Consider the following 12285-nt stretch of genomic DNA (forward strand, 5'->3'; position numbering starts at 1 on the left):
AGCTGTAAGACCAACAAGGCAGCACTGCTAATACTTGTCTTGAAAAGTGTATTGCTGAAGAACTTGGTTATTGGGCAGCACCGGCAAAAAGGGAGGAGTACACAGAAGTGGGAAGGAGAGCAGAAGGGGAGGAGTGGGGTGCCATTAGTGTTTTATTGCACCAGGTTATTGAGTTGAATGCCATGGTAGGTGAGCTCCTGGCATTAACAGAAAGGTGATGAGCCTCCAGCAGCCTCAGAAGGCTCCTCTGCCCAGTATCCAGGGGATATCGATCTCCTCCTGGACCCTGAGGGAGTGAGTGAATGAGGCACAGTGGGAGTTCTTCCTGCTGCGATCCTGCTTCATGACGAGTCCTTCCCCAAGCTGCAGGCAACTCACTGAAGTCAGAGCACATAATTTGATTCGTCAGCTTTATCAGTGCCCAAGAGCTCCAGAGAGCATCACCTTCAACATCCCAGAGGCTCCTCTACCCGCACGTGTTTGACATGCGTAAGGAAGTAGGAGACACTGGTTGTTACACAGCAATCAGTCAATGAATTGAGCATGAAAACAACACTGTGTGAGTGACTGTGCACTTGAATAGAGATCAGACAGGGTGTGGAGTTTCCCTCACTGGAGATATTCCAGAATTGCGGGACACAATCCTATGCCGTGTGCTCTGGGATGACCCTGCTGGAGCAGGGCTTTTGGACCTGATGACCCTTTGTGGTCCTTCCAGCTTGACCCATTCTGTGAATCTGTGAACGCTGACTGGCCAGCTACATCACTGCACTACACACCCAGGGCCAGCAATGCTCCTACCCAGCACTGAAACTGTCCTGACAAGAAAATGAGGCAGATTGTGATGGGGCAGCCTCCATTCATTTCATCCATCGCATCGCATCGCATCGCATCGCATCGCATCGCATCGCATCGCATCGCATCGCATCGCATCGCATCGCATCGCATCGCATCGCATCGCATCGCATCGCATCCCATCCATATCAGCCCCCACTGCCTGCTCGCAGCAGCCCCTGCCCGGCCCGGCCCTTGGGGACGGCGGCTCGGGCAGGGGCGGAGCAGGGCCCGTCCCGCCCCGGCGGGGCCTCGGGAGCGGGCGGCGCTTCCGGGGCGAGCGGTGGCGCCTGCCCCGAAGCGGCGGAGAGCCGCGGTCCCTCCCTGTGCGCTCCCGTGCGCGGGCGGCGGCTCCGCCGGGGCAGCAGCGGCCGGGCCGGGCCGGGCGCGGGGCTCGGGGCGCGCAGGCGGCGGCGCGGGCAGCCCGGAGGGGCCTCCGGAGCCCCGGCAGGCGGGAGCGGGAGCAGCGCGGCCGCCGCCATGGACGAGTTGGACACGGAGCCGCCGCTCGTGGTGCGGGACGGGCGGGCGGGACCGCGGGCGGTGCGGGGACATGAGCGGTGCGGGGCCGGGGCGCCGCTAATGGACACTGTCCTCCCACAGGTGGTGCCGGGCGCGGACCCATCGGCCCGGCAGCTTTGCTTCGCCTGGGGCCCCGCGGAGGTGCTGGTGTGCGAGACCCTCTTCGGCCGCGCAGGTGGGTCCCGCTCCCGGGGCCTGTCCCGGTCTCCGTGCCCGTCCCGGTTCCGGGGTGAGGGCAGGGGCGGGCACTGCTGCCCGGGTGCTGACGGGCTCTATTGCAGGTACCGGGGAAGGAGCGCCGAGCTCCTCCCGCGTCTTCGTGGTCCGCAGGGATCAGGACATTTACATCCAGACGCTGCGGAAACTCTTCAACGAGTCGCACGGGATCTTCATGGGGCTGCAGCGGAGCGAGGAGGAGCTGGCGGGGAAGTCGCGGAAGGCGCAGTGAGTGGATGGGGTGGGTGGGAGGCACCCGCTGCCCCTTCTCCAGCCGGGTCAACGCCAAGGGCTGATGAGGCAAGTGCCGCTGGCCAGACTGCTTTGACCAGCTCTGGAATCAGCAGTGGGGCAGATAGAGTGACCATTTTGCGGGGATCTTACAAAGCAGGGCTCGGATCCTTCCAATAATCACGCTGGTAGAGTGTGGCACAGTCTCACTGATTCCAGCTGGATCCACCCAGGTACTGGGAGTTGCTGCTGCAGAGAAACTTGTAAGGATTTAGGGAGCATAACAGTAACACTCTTAACAGCTCACTCCAACCAAAGTTTTTCTGTGTTTGGCAGATTGGTTCAAGTGAGTAAAAACTACCGGTCAGTGATAAGGGCCTGCATGGAGGACATGCACCAGGCAGCTGGTAAGTTTGTTTGTTTGTTCTGTTACTGCAGGAAAAGGAAACACCAGTTGCAATTATGAAAGTAATATTTTAATGGTAACTTATTGCAACTACCGTACAATAGCATGTGTAGGTTTCAGTAATTAACAAGACTCCATTTCCATGCTGGAGATTTCCAAGTTGGTTTGTAAATCTGGTCAGAGACTGTTTCTTCCTACTGTATTGTAACTGATTTTCTGGGGACTTGCAGCCTTTTTGTATCTCATGTGGCAGATACATGGAAAGCTCTCAAAGCTCAGAAGGGACTGTCAAAGGTAAATATGTTGCTCTTTGACTTTCCTTGTTTTTCCCTCAGTTTCGACCCGGGACCCTGCCCTGCAAGGCCAGTACAGCACTCAGGTAATCTGCAGTCGTGTCAGGGTGAGCGTGGATAACTGGCTGGTGAATTCACCAGGCCACCATTGTGGCATGAGGTGCTTCACATTTAACTCTGCCTTATATATGAGATGCAGTTCATGACCAAGAATAAATGGAAATAAATAGCTAATTCCTGTATTTCTAAAACAGTAAAGATGCCTAACACTTCAATTCACTGCCATGTCTTAAACATATTTGCTGTTGTAGATGTGATGTTTTCTTGTCATCCCAAAGCTGACAAGAAAAGTTTCAGACTTGCCTGTGTGGTGTTTCACCTCTCAAACACTCAGATTCCAATCAGCTGCCTCTGAGCCTCGTAGCAACCTCTGGGTGTTCATAGTGAGCTGTCAGATCCATGGGAGTGTTCTGGGAAGAGCAGAGTGCTCACACCAGTTTTGTCCTATCAGCTGCAGTGATGTTGCTTCACTGGCCTTTCTTCCTTTAAAGTTTGTATTGAGTCTTAAAAGTGCAGAAAGGCTGAAAATAAGACCAGTTAGATAGCTCACTGGTGAGAGATTATTGCTGCATTTCAGTACATAGTGTCAGTGTTTTCTGATAAAAGTGTGAAATTGTGGCCTGTGTCTTTTAATTTTTATCTCTGAATTGTCAGTATGATATTTCTCTGTAAAAACTGATTGCTGTGGACAGCAGATGCCTTTGTGTGGTTAAAAAACCCAACTGGAATAATGACTAGCTCTGAAACTTGGCCCTGCTTTCCTTCAGGTTTCCATTCTCTCTGCGATGGAGCTGATCTGGAACCTGTGTGAGATTCTGTTTGTTGAAGCAGCTGCAGGTGAGCTGTGAACTATCCTGGTGTAAAGACTGAAGGGTTTCTTCTTTGCATATTTATTTGTTTAAAATGTATATCATACTCACTATGCCATAGTTTAATGTCTTAGAGATATGCAGAGTGTCAATAAGTCTTTTAATACCCTTTCTGCCTCAGTTAATTGCCTTCTTTATATTGAATTATGTCAAACTACTCAATTTGCCTTCTATTTTTCTCCCTCACTGATTTAAATTGTTTCTTTGTCAGAAAGGTTATGAAGAAGAGGGATATCAAAAGTTGTTGCCAATCTCTTTTACTTACAAGCTTAAACATGTCTTTGAGCATCAAATGTGTCGATGCCAGCTGACATTTACACAGCTGTGATACAACTCCTTTTACTTTAGGTTGCCATTTTTGAAGTCAGTCTGTTTACATTGGCATTTTAAAGTAGTAAATAATTTTTGAAGGAAATCAGATTATGCAAACCAGTGTGCTACTTACACAGTCCCAGAATTCAGGAGAGATTCACAAGTTATAGGTTACTTAATCTAAAGTAATCACCTAGTGCGAGATTTCTTCCTCATATTCAGTTAGTAATAATGAAATGATGCTAAAATAAACAGAAATATTCTGTTTGTCTCTTGGCATTGCAAGATTTATGATCTGAATCACTCACTTCTTATTTCTTCAAGTTTGGGTTTTCTACTGGACCGTGTTGCCACAGGAAAATCTGTCAGAGGCCGGGTGCTCCCAGGGCCTCTCTGCTTAAGGAACTCTGTAATTTGGGGGTGGCAGGTAGAAAATCCAGTCAGTAAATCTCATTGTGTGATGTCAGACTGTTACAAAGTGTGTGAGAGCAGTTTGGGAACAAACACGTGGGAGCTGACAGAGGGAAATCTTGTCTGCACAGCTGGGCCCCTCCTGCTGCGCCTGCTGGACTGGGTGCGGCTCCACGTGTGTGACGTGGACAGCATGGTCCGGGAAGTTCTGAGCAGCGAGAGTCCATCCAAACACAAGCTCTTCTGGAACGTGGTGAGTATCACCACCTGGAAGGTTCTTAAACAAAGGGAATTCATGTCTGGGCTTTCTTTCCTCTTCCCTGCTGGACTCTACACTTCATTGCTGTCTGCCTGTGTAGGCTTTAGGATGAAGCCATTCTCATTCCCATCATCATCCTTTATGACCCATAGAGATCAAGCCTTACACTGTTATTTGAATTAGCAGTGCCTACAGAGTAAACATTTTAATTCCACTTCCCTTGCCTGAATCAGAGGTTGAAATTCCCCTTTGATTCCTTTCCTGGGTGTTCCATAGCCTTGCCCAGCGTGGAGCTCATGGACAGGGGGTTTTTGCAGGTGGATGTCTTTGTGCTCCAAGGCCGGATGGACGAAGCACGGCACCTGCTCTCCAAGGAAGCCAGTGCCAATCCCACATCCATGAACATGTACAAAATCTTGGATGACTTGATGAAGAAGATGCCTGTGCCCAGTGTATGTACAAAGTGTGTTTTTTCATGCAGTTTGTTGGGAAAATCCACTGTCTTGTGTCCCCTTGTGTAACAATTTGTTCCCCTTTAGAACATCTCAGTCTTACTCCTTTACAGTAACAATATTTGTGTTCTTGAATTGCCCAAAGACGCAACAGTTCAGATACAAGCATGTTAGGTGACAAATCAACCTAGAAAGATGACAGGCAGCCTCATGTTTAGCTTTTTATCAGTGAGTTACTGTGAGTTTGGCCCCAGAACCTGGTGTGATTTGACTCGGTGTTTCCTTTATTCCCTGTCTTCCTTTATTCCCTCTGTTCAGCTTGGCAACACCCAGACACTGACAGAGCTGGAGCTGAAGTGGCAGCACTGGCACGAGGAGTGTCAGCGGTATCTACAGGATGGAACTTTTGCTTCCAATCCCCACATGGAGTCCATCTGCAAGGTGTGTTTTTGCTGGGAACAAAGGAAACTTTGGACTAAAGTATTGAATCCATCATTGTGGATTTCAGGAACCCAGTGTAGCCATAAGTAACTTTAGTATGTCTCCTATCCTCTGTTTGCCAGCCTGGGCACATGGGTTTCTCTCCCTGTTCAAGGCCCTAAGGCTGATTTGGAAACTGGGCTGTGAGAAGGATCTTTATTATGTAATTTTGATTAAATCCTCACCTTTGCAGAACAGGAGTAATGCCTCTGGAGAGCTGGAGTGCAGCTGTGTCCATTGCTTACTCTGCATCATTCCTGCTGTGTTTTTGTCCCATTAGATCCTGCTGGGAGATGAGGATGCCATTCTGGAGAAGAAGGAGCTCATGACGACATGGTATCACTTCCTGGTCACCCGGCTCCTGTATTCCCACCCAACGGTGAAGCCGCTGGAGCTGCGGTTCTATGCACAGGTAGGGAATACAATTATTCTTATATTCTCTACTGTTGCAAGCACACAAGGGTTACTGCACTGAAAGGAAAAATCTTACAGCAACTACATCCCTGTAAGATGTTGTCTGGAGTTTGTAAAAGGACTGGGAGACTGATAAAGTTGACAAATAATTATTGAAGACCCACTTTTCAGTGTCTTAATGTTGCCAGTCTTGTTCCTGCAAATTGTTTTCTCAGTTCCCTTATGCTAAAATAAGGAAAATTCCATTTTGTTAATGTGTTCAGCCTCCATGACCTGTTATTTCACATAAAATAACTGCTACATGCAAACAAATGTCTTGCTTCTGCATTTATCATGTCTTGTCATCTCATTCCACAGTCTAGTATGGACCTGTTCCTGGGTGGAGAGAGCAGCCCTGAGCCTCTAGACATGATTTTAATGGCAGCCTTTGAATTTGAGATGCATCAAGTGATCAAGGAATGCAGGTTGAGTTTTAAGGTTTTTGATTCTCTAGTTCTACAGGATTGCTTCTGTGTATTTGGGGCAGGGGGGTATGGATACAGAGCCTTGGTCATCCTTGCAAGGAATTTAGCAAAAATATGTGAAGCTGGCAGCAACTAAAAGTATTCCATTAGGTCTGGGACATTGCAGCCAGACCTTGCACTGTAACAGAGCTGTGTATTGGTAAGAAAGGCCTGTGGAAAACCTGACATAGGCCTTGGCAGTGGTAGGCTTAGTTTTTTCTTTTGCTTCAAACACAGCATTGTCCTGAGCAACTGGTGGTTTGTGGCTCATCTGACTGACCTGTTGGATCACTGCAAACTCCTGCAGTCTCACAATCTCTAGTAAGTATTTATTTACTTTATTTGAATAAAGCTGATTGAGATAGCCCAGAGGAAAAAGAAACAAAAGAAAACATGCTGCAGAAATTGAAAGCACTTGTGAAATAAAGTCAGCAGGTTTTTCCAGTGAGATGCAAATAATAATATCTGGATATTTGCTCTCTTTCCCCCCCAGTTTTGGTTCAAATATGCGGGAATTCCTCCTGCTGGAGTACGCCTCAGGACTCTTCTCCCATCACAGGTACCAATTTTTGTTTTATTACTCATAGGACAGACTAACACTGAGGCACCCAAAACAAATAACTGCATGTTCATGAAGTAAAAGGGCAAAACTTAGAGCAGCCACTGTTAGAATTTCAGCAGAGGTGTCCCTAAGGGATTGTACAAGATGGGCACATTTCCCTTCCTGAATGGAGACAAAAGCTGTTAGAGCCCTTCACACGTCATGACCTGGGCACAGCCACTCCTGCCACTGTGCAGAGTGCCTTGCACTGAAGCTCTTACGAGCTGCACGTATTCCAAAGTTGTGGCATTCCAAAGTTATGTTACAGGGAGCTGGCATGGGGTAGAAAGGAAAAGCCATTTCAGGACTGAATACAGAGTTAATCAGAGCTAACAGTTATTAATGCAGGCTCAGATTCTCCTTGGGGCTTTACTGTTGTGCTCATTGAAGATTTCTAGGGTTGGAATGGTGGTGATTTCTCCCCTCTCTCAGCCTGTGGCAGCTGGGGGTGGATTACTTCGACCACTGCCCGGAGTATGGCCGAGTGTACCTGGAGCTGCACATCGAGCGCATCCCGCTCAGCACGGAGCAGAAGGCCCTCAAGGTGCTGAGGATCTGTGAGCAGAGGCAGATGCACGAACAAGGTGGTGCATTTTCAGTCTCACTGTTTTGCAGTGATCCAGCTGAACCTTCTGACACTAATTCTTCCCCTCCTTTCCCCCCAAGTGCGCAGCATCTGTAAGATCATGGCTATGAAGGCGCTGCGGAACAACCGCCTGGGCTCTGCCCTGTCCTGGAGCATCCGGGCCAAGGACGCGGCCTTTGCCACCCTCATCTCGGACCGGTGAGGCTGAGCCAGCAGCTCCCAGGCTGGGGGGGGACAGGGGAAAGGTGGCTGCTGTGCCAAGGGCTAGGAAAGCTCCCACTGCTGCAGGTGGGGCCAGGCACCTTCTTCTGGACCAGAAAACAACACCCTCGGGTGCTCTCCCCTGCAGTACCCCCAGCTGTGCCTTCTCTGTGTTGTTTTCCTTCCTGACATCTAGAGACAGAACAGCTTTATCTGAGAGTCCAACCCCCTTAGACCTTGCTTGGATAAACATTTCTTTTAACAACTTCTGTTTTCTGCCCTTCACTTGCTGTGACAGCTGTTTGATGGGCTGGACAGTGACCCAGGGGGCTGATTTGGGTGGAGGATAATCCCCACCTGTGCTTTATTCAGCAGATTATTTATAATCAAGTTCACAACCTCCAAACAAGTCAGTGGCAGTCACTTAAGCCGCAGTTTCTACTAAAAATTAGCATCAAGGAGTGGTTTTATCATGTCCCTGGCTTTGCATGAGACTCTCAAAATTCCTGACCTTTTCTGGGGTGGGAGGGTTGTTATCAAAGTGAGGAGAATGCTGGCACTTGGCTCAGGCCTCAACAAAAGCTCTGGCAACTCTTTATGCTTTTTAATCTGTAACAATCCATGTTGTGTGGGTTTTGCTAATTGGAAATAGGCAGAGACCAATCTCTGCATAGTTAGAGTATAATTTTGAAATTACACTCTGGGTAGGTGGCCAGGCAACACTCTGTCTTCAGCAGTGGAAAAAGGAGAGGTAAGAGATTGCTGGTCTGAGGTTTTGGGGGGTTTTTGCGTTTATTAGAGGGAGTGGGAATCGTTACATTTCCTTCAACAGAAGGATGAAAAAAAACCATCACAGGAAGCAGCTCTGCAGAAAGCAGCATAATGGAGGCTGTAACAAAACAGATGAAAAGCTTTTAGCATTGTTTTTGTTCCTGCTGCTTATCAACTTTTTTACACAGCAGAAAAACAGAGCTTTTGTTATGATCTGGGAGTGTTACTTATGCATCCACCAGCCTCAGCTTCCTGCCTGCCTTCCTTCACTTACTCGTTTTAAAGAATAGATCTCAACTACCACAGAATGTGAAGAATCAATAAAGTGTCTGTTAAATGTACTTTACACCACTTCCTTGGCCACTTCCAGGGAATGTTTGACAACTTCTGAAACCCTCGGGGAGGTCGATCAAGATGGAACTGAGCTGTACAGTCAAGTTTTCTGGGAAGGGATGAGGAGGTACAGACTGGATGTGGATGATGTCCTTCTCTCTAAGCTTTTCCTTAACTTTCTCCCCAGATTCCTTAAGGACTATTGTGAAAGGGGGTGTTTCTCTGACCTGGACCTCATTGACAATCTGGGTCCGTCCATGCTGCTCAGTGACCGGCTCACATTCCTCGGTGAGAGCTGCCTACAGTGTCCATACTGGTCTGTTATGGAGAACTCCATGGAATTACTTGGATTTATGCTTTCTTCCATCTGGCTATCTCCTGGTTTAGTGATGAGGGGAAAGCAAATGGTGAATGTGGTTTGGGATGCAGCTTGTACCAGGGGTGGTATTTACCACTGCCCTCACACCAGGTACCTGCTCTACTCTGAGCAGGACAGGCTCAAATCCTGACACTCTTCCTGAACTTCCCCTTCCTTGCTTTTTCCAGACTGTATCACTGCGTCAACAGGCTCTGGAATACTAACCAATGCTGCCTTAGGGGGTTCATTGGAAGAGTAATCCACTGCTTTAAGTTACGTTGACCGTGTTATAATTTTACCAAGTTCTCCAAAGTCTCCAGTGTGTGGGTTCAGTGTGCCAGTCAGGCTCACTGGAACAAGAGCCCTCCCTGCCCTCTCACTGAGCACTTGTGCCAAGAGACACTGGGGGCCTCCAGCTCATTTCCTTCAGGTACCACAGCTTCCTTCTGCCTGGCACAAGGCAGGCTGTGGTAACCTGCCCCTCTGCCTGCAGCTGCTCTGAGGCCTTTGATTCATGGACCAAAACAGGAAATCGAGATAAAATATCCCTTTGTCTGATGCTGTGAGTTAGGAAGCTCCATTTCAGGGGCCAGAATCTGATAGGAATTTGGAATAGCTGTCAGCACTGGACTGACTCTTCCCTACCTGATGCCACCATTACAAGGGAGGGATGAGCATGAGTTTTATCTGTTTCCCCTTGGTCCAGCTTGCAAGACTGGAGCTGAATTTCCTTCATTAAAGCTTATCCTGAGTTAGGTCTAGAAGCTGAACATGACTTACCAAATTGGTAATCCCTCAACTCTGCATGCCCAGCATCATCTAGTGATGCTGTCAGCCTCACAGAAGCCATTTCCCTTGCTGCTCTTTATAAACAATCCTAAAAGGCCTGAAAATATTTCTGCCTGTTTTTCTTTTGGGCTTTTTAGAACATCAGGTGTACTTTTGCTGGACAACTTTCCCATGTCTCTGCCTTGAGCTCAAGCATTAGTCAAGGTGAATCTGAATGGGAATCATTAACTTCCCGTATTGTGACAGTTTAGTGGATACAGAATGAACCCCACTTCCATCCTCAGCCACTTCTCTCATGCTGGATATTGATCTCACTAATGCTTAGCAAAAGCAGAACTTTCCCTATTAACAAAGATCCCCGTTTCCATTTGAACAACCAGGAAGACAGTGCAGCCTTTCAGACCTCCTGATACTCTGTGACCTGAAAGAAGACATTCTCTCTGCTCTCTAAGCCACTGGGGCATTGCTCCCCTGCAGACACTCAGCATGAGGCAGCAGCAGCCACTGACCAGGCTGATGGAAACCCTGAAGCTCACCCAGAACAGCAGCAGGGTTTGGCTGCCCTTTCAGGAGGCTCTGCTGTCACTTCCCTTCATGCACCAGATTCCCAATTCCCCAGACCGGGCTGCTTTGGGCTCATTTTGGTTGGGGGTGGTTCTGCCACGTGCTTTGTGGGAGCAGAGGGATCTCCCAGGGCCCAGCAGCCCCTGATGCCTCGCTCCCTCCCCCCGTGGCAGGGAAGTACCGGGAGTTCCACCGGCTGTACGGGGAGAAGCGGTTCCCGGAGGCGGCGCGGCTGCTGCTGACGCTGATGACGGCTCACATCGCCCCCTGCTCCTTCTGGATGACGCTGCTCACGGACGCGCTGCCGCTGCTGGAACAGAAGGAGGTGAGGTCCTGCTCACACCCCCCAGGGGGCCTCTTCTCTTTTCCTGAAAAGGGAGCTCAAAGTAGGAGTGATCCCCTTCCTGCTCCTGCCAGGACCTGTCCATGGCAGCTCCAAGTGTCCCACCAGTGGGAACACTCAGGGACCTCGGTTCCCTGCTTTCACAACAGCAGTAGAACTCATCTGCACTGGTAATTTAAGCACACACTGCATCCAGCTCCTTTGGGTACTTGGCTTGAAGATTGTTCCAGTGCTTCCTTCTTCTAAGCAGAGTTTTTCTGTTAAGATCCATCACGACAAGGACAATTCAGCAATTACAGACCCAGAGCAGCCACTCTGACCTCATAGCTGAGCCTGCTGGGTGCAGGAGGTGGCACCTCCTGCAGACCTCCCAAAGTCACATCCAGCCTGAATTATCCTTGGATCCTGTGATTTGAAGGGTCAGAATGGATCTGTGGGAGTGTAAAAGCATTCTCTTCAACTGCATTATCTTCTCAGCCTGTGTGATGTCCTTCAACTTGATGTTTTTCAGTAAATACTTTGATTTCCACAGGTCATATTTTCAGCAGAGCAGACTTATGAGTTGATGCGATGCCTGGAAGACCTGACAGCAGGGAATCCAGATCAGCAGAAATTCCAGGTAGCCCCAGTTCTGAGGACAACTGGATAATGAATCGAGGGGGGCCATGGGAAGGGTCAGGGAGGGAAGCTCTGCATTTACATTCCTAGTGAGGGCTTAAGAGAGGGACAGCCCAAATCACAGAGACTGGCACAGGGGGTTCAGGGCAGCCAAATGAAGCATCAACAAGAGACTGAAGTATTCACAAACCCAGTGCAGGAGTGCTTCTACTCCTCATGTTCTGATGGTTTGCACTGGACCATGATGCTTTTCCAAGATAAATAATTGCACATTACACGGGCAATGAAGAGCTTAGCTGTTGCCATCCAGCAGCTCTGGCTCTTGAGCATTCCAGGCACAGAACAGGGAACTGTTTGCTGCACACACAAAGCCTTGCAGCATCCAGGGAATGAAAAGGCTTGGCAATGCTGCCTTGGGTTGAGCTATTAAGTAGGAAATGTAGCTTTTGCTCTTCTCAGGAGGTCCCTGTAACAGGTAATTAATTACCTCTTACTGACCTGCATCTTTACTTTCGACACCCAGAGACAGACCCTGTCACCAGCTCATTGCTGTGTGCAGTCCCCTAACCCAGGCTGTGCTCCTTTCCAGGATGATGATGTTGAGACAACCAAAGTGGAAATGCTGAGACTTGCTCTCGCACGGAACCTCGCACGAGTCATTGTCAAAGAAGGCACTGTGGAAGGGTCTTGAAGACTGCAGGGTGTTCCTCTTCCTCTGGGGCTTGCTGTACATAAACTGACTTTTTCTAAGATTAAATGTTTTGTTTTGCAGATTGCTTGGTCATTTGTTCTTGTCTTCCATAAACAACTTTACATAGATGTTTTTTTAACTTCTGTGAAGGAGCTGCATCAAAATGTT

The 12285-nt window shown here is 48.8% G+C and overlaps 1 protein-coding gene across 1 annotated transcript; it reads left to right on the plus strand.

Annotated features, from left to right (window-relative positions):
- Window positions 1-1237: 1237 nt before the first annotated feature.
- Window positions 1238-12199, plus strand: NUP85 (nucleoporin 85). Its single transcript, XM_032129398.1, has 19 exons — window positions 1238-1347; window positions 1438-1531; window positions 1638-1800; window positions 2140-2210; window positions 2545-2588; window positions 3330-3399; window positions 4286-4407; window positions 4731-4865; window positions 5184-5306; window positions 5626-5757; window positions 6117-6223; window positions 6500-6583; window positions 6756-6821; window positions 7296-7447; window positions 7530-7647; window positions 8942-9042; window positions 10639-10790; window positions 11341-11427; window positions 12016-12199. Exons 1-19 carry the CDS (start codon window positions 1315-1317, stop codon window positions 12115-12117), a joined length of 1956 nt encoding a protein of 651 aa, XP_031985289.1. The 5' UTR covers window positions 1238-1314; the 3' UTR covers window positions 12118-12199.
- Window positions 12200-12285: the final 86 nt, after the last annotated feature.

This window comes from Corvus moneduloides, chromosome 19, assembly GCF_009650955.1.
Source record: "Corvus moneduloides isolate bCorMon1 chromosome 19, bCorMon1.pri, whole genome shotgun sequence".
Classification (NCBI taxonomy): Eukaryota; Metazoa; Chordata; class Aves; order Passeriformes; family Corvidae; genus Corvus; species Corvus moneduloides.

What these genes read in the sequence shown, in the direction of transcription:
- NUP85 (XM_032129398.1), top strand. Translation starts at nt 1,315, where the DNA reads ATGGACGAGTTGGACACGGAGCCGCCGCTCGTG. An exon ending in GGGAAGTCGCGGAAGGCGCA is followed by an intron (nt 1,801 to 2,139) that starts GTGAGTGGATGG and finishes TGTGTTTGGCAG; the next exon opens with ATTGGTTCAAGTGAGTAAAA. An exon ending in ACAAGCTCTTCTGGAACGTG is followed by an intron (nt 4,408 to 4,730) that starts GTGAGTATCACC and finishes GGGTTTTTGCAG; the next exon opens with GTGGATGTCTTTGTGCTCCA.